The following is an 8,999-nucleotide window of genomic DNA, read 5'->3' on the forward strand; positions in this document are numbered from 1 at the left end:
CCAAGTGTAATATATTATCATTAGAACCTGGAGTGGTTTCTGATGCTGCTGTTTGAAAATTTCTTCAAGCTGTCACATATGGCCCCATGCATTGCATTCCTCACAGTTAGTTGAACTTCCATGGCTTCTTTGGACTGACAGTCTTTAAGTTAATCTTCATCTTTGGAAGCAAGTAAATATCATCATTGGCACAACAGCCCTTTGTGAGTCATAGCCTTCCTTAGAACATTCTGCCAGGCTTGTCTATTCAATCATGAATTATACCATCTGGCTTTCACTTCTTTGCATTTCACAACATTATTTTTTTAAAGAGCAAGATCTTTAGCCTTGCCTCCAAACCCCAACCTGGAGGCTGATGTTTCTGTATTTATGTTCAACAGTGACAGAGTGATCCAGTTATACCCCCAGGCACCGGGATCCCTTTTCGTCACCTTCTGTGACTCACAGGGCTATAGTGAAGGTATTCTAACCCACCTGCACAAGGTACCAAGTATATATCACATAGTATGAAATGGAGAAATTAGGGGGTTGTGGGGTACTGCTGCACAAGCAGTGATCACTGTGTAAGGGCACTGTCATGAAAGAGCACCAACCTTTGACTGCACACATTCTGAGGTTCTTCAGGCAAACAACTTCCTGTAAATGAGTGTATATTTTTGTTGACTAAAGCTTCTGAACATATGTGCTGCTACTGCTGCCAGTGTATGGTTGGTCCCAGGAGTCAATACTCTGTCTGTGAGTCTGTGTGCTATATGAGGGTGGTCAGAAAATAAGTTTGCAAGGCATATAATGAAGAATTATGAGTAATATTGATGTCATCCCACGACTTTTCAACACAGTCTTTGCAAAAACTGAGACACTTCTCATATTCTAAGATGAGTTTTTCTGTTGGCTGTTGGTAGAAGTCCATGCCCTTTTCACTCAGCCATACTTTCACTGTTGTTTCTGTGATGTCATCACTTTGAAACATGTGGTCTCCCGGTTGTTTGTTCTATGCTGGTAGAAGACAGTAATTACCAGGAACCAGAACAGGGCTATGTGAAGGATGCTCCAATTCTCATACTGGAAACTCTAAAAGTTGTTCGGTATCCAAGACACTGACCATGCACTGTCATTCAGAAACAGAACAACCTTTCAGAGAATTCTGGTGCATTTTCATTTAATGGCTATTTGTGAACATATCAGTTTTGCACAGTAAGTTGCTGCATGGATTGTTGTGCTTTGTTGCAAAGGCAAAATGCCTTTGTGATCCCAAATTACTGTAGCTTATCACTTTGCCAGTGGACCTCACAATCCTGAACAATTCTGATCATCGAGAAATGGGTTGTTTCCATTCCATGCTCGTGAGCACCCAGTGTGCACATAGTTAAATCCTAAGTCCTGAACGATGTTGATGAGTGTTCCATTCTATAGATTCAAATCATGTCGCAATTTGCTTACCCTAATCCTGTTGTGCATTGCATTTTCCACAAGTGTGATGTTAGCAGTTCTTGTGATTCAAGGTCTGCTGCTCTTTTCACATTTTTCTGTGCTAATTCCTCTACCTTGAAATTCTCTGCATATTTCATTACACTCTGCCGACTTACAACATCTTTGGCATAATCTTCCATTAGCTGGTGATATATTTTGTGCCTCTAACACATTTCCTGCATTCAAAAACCAAATTACAGGACAGACTTCATTAGTGGTCTACTGTGTATGACAGCATGGTTCTGGAAATGCATAATTACAGAGTTATCGGTCCTCTTAGTAACATTAGTGCAATCTGACACTCCCAACACTGTTGCATTGTTACACTGAATATGTCTGTAATGCCAGCTGGAACACTCTGGTCACGTATCAGAGGAAATGTTCAAAGTGCCCTCCTGCCTGAATACAGACCTCCGCTCGTTGTCGCATTGAGTGCCGTACACAATCAAAAATGCCCAGTGTAGTGCATACTGTCTGACAGGCTGCCACAATGCATGCATGGAGAGTTGGTACTTCAGCAACAGCAGTCGAATACATGACAGATTTTAAGTGCCCCCACAGGTAAAAGTCCAGGAGGTTTAAGTCAGGAGAGCATGGTGGCCAAGCAATCGGTCCACCTCTACCTATCCAGCGCCCAGGATAATGTGCATTAAGGTGCCTGAGGGCAGACAGACTGAAATGTGCAGGAGCACCATCATGCACGAAGTACAGCTGTTGACGGGATGCTGGTGGCATGTCTTCCAAGTAATCACGCAATGTATTACGCAAGAAATCTGGGTAGTTCTGCCCATTAAGCTTGTCCAGAAGAACGTAGGGTCCCAACAAACAAACACCAACAATGCCTGCCCAGATGCTAATGGCGAATCCGTTGATGAGACGATTGGATACTTGCTCGGGTATTTGTGTCCGCCCACACGTGTTGATTATGAAAATTTTGGATTCTGTCCCTTGTGAATGTCGCCTCATCCATGAACAACACAACAGCTGCGAAATTAGGTGTCGCACCACATTTTTGCAGGAATCACCGACAGAATGTTACTCTTGCAGGATAATCCGCAGGAGACAAGGCTTGTACACACTGTAGATGATATGGATACAAGAGCTGTTCTCCTAGCACTCTCCAGATCGTCATGTGCAGGATATTCTTCTGCAGGCCTAACTGCCTTGTGCTGACTCCAGGACTTCGATCCACAGCGTTGAGTACATCTTCCTTGTCCTCAGGGGTTGCGCTTCTTGGCCGTTCCCCTGGGCCCGGTGGACGTGCGAAACTCCCATGTTCACATAGGCGGAGATGAATTCCTTCAAATGTCTTTCGGTCTGGCAGTCTGTGCATTGGGTAGCGTTCCTGATACAAGCGACGTGCCTCCGAAGCATTACCATCCACCAAACCATACATGTAATGCATGCTCGCAAGTTATTCGTTTGTGTATATTACATATCACTTCAGAGCAGACTTCAAGCAACACTTAACAATCACAGATAACAGATGTCATATACACCTTTCGGATATGGCTTCAGCTACTTAACTGGAGACGACAGGGCATCATCTGTGCATCCTAGATGTATTCAGGCCCACCTCAAATTGATTCACAACACAATTACTTGTGTAACAATTGTGTCTCGCATTTTTATTTCAGCAAACAGGACATGTCGCCTTGCACTCCATAAATAACACGCTCAGATAACTCTGTAATTATGCATTTCCAGACCCATGTTGTCATACACTTTGTTTCTTCTCTCTATATGAGGAGTCCTTTCCTGAAGTTTTACCGTTGAGTTTTGATACACCCTGTATAAATATATACACATACATACAATTGTATTATATGTATATAATACAAGTTCAGAGGTATGCAACTGACCCAGCAGTGATCTGAGTGCTTGGTGTGACTGAAGTACCCCCCCCTTCCCCCAGCCAATACCAGTACCACTACCAGGGCAGAGATGTGGATTCGGGAGGTTCAATTGTAAGATTAAACCTGGGTAGAGTATTTTCAGTAAGTGACACTGGCAAAGACACTAATACAAGATCAAGAGCTAGTTGAGAAAGGGCAGAATGAGTGCAAGAACTAGGATAGGAACACTATCATTTTTTTTTCAGTCAATGATAGATATATAACAAAAACGCAAGTATTCCAAAGCTTTGAATTTAATCCAGACTGAATGCTGTACAAGACACTTTTATGCCACTTTCCTCAGTCTCACATATATGGACCAGCTGGCCTCGTTCCTAAAGCTTCATATTCTTAACTGACTAATTTTTAGTAAACTTTCTGAACTGGACATGCCTACTAAATCACTACAGTTAGACTTTAATAATGAAGTATAAAAACACTACTAAATGTTTTTCGTTGCTTAAAATCATGCTGATAAATATCTGTACAGATTACTGTACTACAATGTAAATTAGTAATATAAAATACTAGAATTTGTACACGCTTTACACTCATCTTGGTTCAAGAACAATGTGGGAGAGATCATTTTCACACTGTGTCTCTGTCACATACACACTTACTCATTTTCTAAGTTCATATCACCACACATGTAAGCTGACTGGAATATCTGAAACAGAAAACAAACGTTAAAAATTATATACTGAACATGCATATAAAATGGAACAAGTTAATGAATTTCATTACTTAGGCTATCAAATATCATATTTAGATCTTCATTGGATGCATCCTGTTTTATGTTTCAGATATATATAGGAATTATGTTAACCGTCAACACAACAAATATATCAGTTTTAATGTTTACATCACACCAACGCAAAGTGTAGAACACACCAATATATACACCCAGATAAGAAACGCATACGCCATATTGCATTATTATATAACGAAACATATCAGGAAAATTGCATACCTAATATACCACACACTAACAACCCATACATCACAGGAACTTGTCTCTGGGCTCCACAGCTGGGCTTACTATGAACAAAGGCTCTACAACAAAACCTACAAATGACATAATGCCCAATTTCTACACTGTAGCATTGGAACCTTAGTATTTAAGTTGGCATACATATTTCCTAACCTACCATACTAAAAAACTTTTTTAATATATAGTTTCTAAAATACTTTAGATATTTTTAATATTCCATAATATATTGAACACATTATATATGGTATACTTTTTATATTTTATCTTTTATCTTATTTTATATCTTCTACTTTAATTGTAACACCAACTGGAGGCAATAATTTTATGTTAGTATATAATACGACACATTGCACTGGTATGGATCCATATCGGTAGTTCAATAACTATATGTATTCTTATATATAACTGCCTGATGATGGTCTTATATGACTGAAATATGTAGCAGGAATAAGAACGAATTGTAAAACATTAAAGCTGAATATATTTGTTGCATTGAGGGTTAACATAATTCCTATATATATCACATTTAGACATGAACAGCAAAAGGGACAATTTTGGATGTTATTAAAATGGTGCTTTTTTGTCCATATAATGTCTATATACTTGAGCTAAGTATGTGCACTGCACTGTAAATTAAACAGACATGGTAAGGTGATAGTGTGAGGTTGGAAGGCACAACAATAAGGAAATACACAGACTCTCAGACTCTCCTCTGATACCCCACAGACCACACAGAAGATAATGCTTCTAATACTTCTTCTGTTAGATTCTAAAGGGTTCTGATGATGGTGGATGACACACAGAATTACTGGAGTTTTGGTCAATGGAACACGTCCAAAACCCCAGTAATTCTGTGTACTTCTATTGTTATATGTATTTTATGCAACACGAACATGTACACTGAGCCCTTGCCTAGCAATGACGGGGGAATACACATACAGACACACAGACTGATGGGAGGGATTTACAAAGTACACCGTTGAGCTGGGCATAGGTGCCACGATATACATGCCAGGTTTCATAAAGACTGGTTTGGGCATTCAAAAGTTGATAGGAGGAGATGCACAGACAGGACAGAGATGGCCTACTTTTATTTTTTAAAAATAAGGAAAGTGGGCTAAAAAAGGAAATGAATGTTCAGATGGAGCTCAAGTAACCAGAAGATGGACACAACAGAAATGTTACTGTGGCAACAACACAACAGGCAATGCATTCGAATTACACAGAACTGACAGTACTATGATCACTTATCTCCATCATCCTTTGTTATCTCCTTTCTTTGGCATTATGGCCATAATTTCTGTAATTTACAATACCTTACAAGGATCTTAAATAAAAATAAACTGTTATCAGCATCTCCAGATGTTATGTTTAATTGTTCTTGAGGCAGAAGTTGGCACCTTGCAATGATACTTAATAATTTCTTGTAACAGATCCTTTTAATGCTCACAATAAAACTGGAATTTTTCACTGATTTACAGAATTATAAGTTAACTTTCAACTCAGAGCTAAGCTGCAGAAAATATAGGACTTCACAATTTGGAGCCTTTTTGTAATAGCATCTATAACTAAAACTCAATGGTTTTAGTCCATAAGCGGATTATACTGACCAAGCGAACTGCCACTTGTCAGCAAAGTTAGTGCCAGCTTCAGCAGATAAAGGGTGTAGTGGGGTCAGTGCAATCAATCCCCATGGCTGTTAATTTCGGTTTTCTAGACTGGAGCCACTATTTCCTTGAAATAGATCCTCAATTATCCCCATGAGGCTGAGTGAACCCTGTTCCAGACCCACTACTTCTCAGAAAATCTAGTAGCGCAGGAATCGAACCTGGACTTCTGGGTCTGTAGCCAGGAACTCTGACCACTAGACCACAGAGGCAGTCGATCTAATAGTATTTGCATGATTAAATCAAGGATAAGATGGGCAGGGCATGACTGAAAGTAGATAAATATTTGTGTGTGTTGAGGCTGTCATAACAGCGTTTCTGAAGGTTACTGTCTTCTTGGATATCATGGTGTGTAGTCTGTTACCAACATTTCAGAGGAACTTGCTGCTTCCATTTTCAGGGTAGAAGAGTGAACAGAGTGAGAGTGACAACAAGTCCTGGCCCATAAACAGGGTGCAAAAATGTGAACTGGCCTGAACTACCTGGGGATAGAGATCAATGGCAGGCTATACAAACGCAGTAATTAACATTTCAAAATACACAAGGCAGCAGAAATCACGAATCTTTGTGCAAAGAAAACCATGTACCATGGAGCAAGGTAGAAACTTAACCAGCTTTTTAGCTAGCTAACTACTTAGTTCATAAGTCAGTCAGTAACAAGACAGGAAATACAATAAATTAAGAATTGAATTCTACCTCAGTACATCATACCAGGGTGAACCCCACTCCTCTGGAAGAATACATTAGGGTTGCTCGATAGGGTTGGCTCCAGAGTGGTGTACACATTGCCATCCTCAGGCTTCATGTAAAAACCCCCTGAAAAAAGAAGCAATTACACTACAACACAGTTTGTGTCTAAATTACACTTGCTTCCTCTGAGCCCAGTCAAGTGGTGGATAACAGATGAATCTCCAGGTGGGGATTGTTATTACAATAATGCGCTGTCTCGCAAGTCCTGTCAATACTGTACAGTCATGACATGATTTAATGATCCCTGGTCTCACCTACATGTAACACAGCAACCCTCAATTTGGACAAATGTTTCACGTTTTCATTTCACCTTCAGTATTTAAATAGTAAAAATGTGGCCAGCTGCAATGAGGCAATGGACCAGAAGTCAGAAATAAATCTGGTACCAATGTACCTGGACAACACATGACTGTCAGTCAATGATGTTTTTAAGCAGAGAGAGCTAAATGGTGAAAGGAATGATCTTTAAGTCATCACTGAAGTGTAGATGATGATGACAAGTTCGAAATGCCACTGGAAAGATATTTGATTGTCAAAAAATAAAATATTTGGTTAAGATCTACCTTTATGAGTGCCACTTCCATTAACAGAAATCTCACATAAATTGCACGGGACTGAACTGAGGCTTCTGTGTTGAGAAGTCAGCATTAAACCACCTGAGCTATGGTCTAGTCTTTGTGTGTGTACCTTGTCATGCCTCAATTAGCAAAGTTAATATCATTTTTAAAGATTGCATCCTGTTATGTATATACAATGAACATATATATATATATATATATAATTTTTACCATCAACACAACAATACTTTTTTTACATTGTCTTATTATGTGATTTTATTTTTATTTTTGTCTTTGCATATTTTTGTGTCAATTTAAGCTCTATACATATTCTGTTAAAATGGATGTTCGAGTTACAGTGCAATAATTTGTGTTTAATATTCAGGCATTTATTCATGCTTCTTGCCTGACTAGCATTTATTATTTTTAAGGATTGCATCCTGTTACATATATACAGTGAACATATATATATATATATTTACCATTGATGCAACAATATAAAAAAAAGTATTGTTGCCTTGATGGTAAAAATTATGTTACATATATATGTTCAGAGTTCTTACAGTCACTGGAGTTGTGCAGAACACACTTTATAAATTACTACCTGAAATGAAAGGTGAGTTAGGACAGCTTGGTCAGTAAAGTGAACAGTTATAGTGTTGAAGGAGATTTAAATTCCCAAGATGTGCATAATACTTTCTTTTATTGCTATGACTGTGTCCCCAGCACTATAGGATTTCTTTGTGGGATTTAGATGGCCAAAGCCTAATGCTGACCACTCACCTCATCCTAGTGCAAATATCAAGAATATGTGCAATTTTACATGCATGCATCCTGTACAACCCTACAGCGTGATACTTGAGAATATCTTCAAAATATCGTAATAAGTTCTTTATCCTGTTCTTCCTCTGAAGAGAAATAATAAATATGTACAAAATTACTTCGTGAATTTTACTGCACCAGTACCACTCTAAAATCCTACATGAAACACTACTGTAATGCAATAAACACTAGCAATTAACTTGCAACACAGTAAAACCCTCTCAAAAACATAAAAAAATAGAAACTAAAAAAACGTTTCCAAGCAAAAACGTCATACACTTATCACTGTATTCTAAAAGTCACCTGATGCTTCTTTAACTACTTTTACCCTTGTGAGAACTATAAATCCTCTCCACACTGTGAAAATTCTGCAATTTTATGAAAGGTATCTTGTGTATAACACAGAAACAATAAACTTTACAAGACAAAGCCTGAAATTATAAATACCAGCATGGGCATCATCGGTTTCCCCTCAAAGGGGAGGGGGCAGAAAATTTGACTACAAGTGTACATTTAGGCAATTTACAGCTACTTGCACTGTTCGTCTTTGAAGATTCTGGACATGACAATAACTTTTATGAGTACTTTTTATTGTTGGTGTTATTATTGGCTATATTTCATTTTACTAAATTTTTACATTTTCCAAAAAATTAAGCAGAGGGGGGTGGAACAGATGCCTGGCAATGCCAATCAAATTGCACCCCAGTGACACCGTACCCAGCTATCAGAAGCTTTGCAATCTGCTGCTGCTCAAGTGCACTCTTTTGATGCATCAAAACAATCTACTTATGTAACTTCCACTTGAGAAATGATATTTTGTCTCTCAGTAGTATATGCGCTCGCTCTC

The 8,999-nt window shown here is 38.6% G+C and overlaps 1 protein-coding gene across 3 annotated transcripts in view; it reads right to left on the minus strand.

Annotated features, from left to right (window-relative positions):
• Positions 1 to 3,601: 3,601 nt before the first annotated feature.
• LOC111862204 (metabotropic glutamate receptor) overlaps positions 3,602 to 8,999 on the minus strand; it is a 177,642-nt gene continuing 172,244 nt past the window's right edge. For all 3 annotated transcript variants that reach the window (XM_023847412.2, XM_023847411.2, XM_033750583.1), the window contains 2 exons: positions 6,720 to 6,839; positions 3,602 to 4,032 (listed from right to left, as the gene is read on the minus strand). In XM_023847412.2, coding sequence (XP_023703180.1) covers positions 6,721 to 6,839 — 119 coding nt within the window. In that variant the 3' untranslated portion in view covers positions 3,602 to 4,032; position 6,720. The remainder of the gene's footprint in view (positions 4,033 to 6,719; positions 6,840 to 8,999) is intronic.

The sequence above is a fragment of the Cryptotermes secundus genome, unplaced genomic scaffold (assembly GCF_002891405.2).
Source record: "Cryptotermes secundus unplaced genomic scaffold, Csec_1.0 scaffold1288, whole genome shotgun sequence".
NCBI classification, from domain to species: Eukaryota; Metazoa; Arthropoda; class Insecta; order Blattodea; family Kalotermitidae; genus Cryptotermes; species Cryptotermes secundus.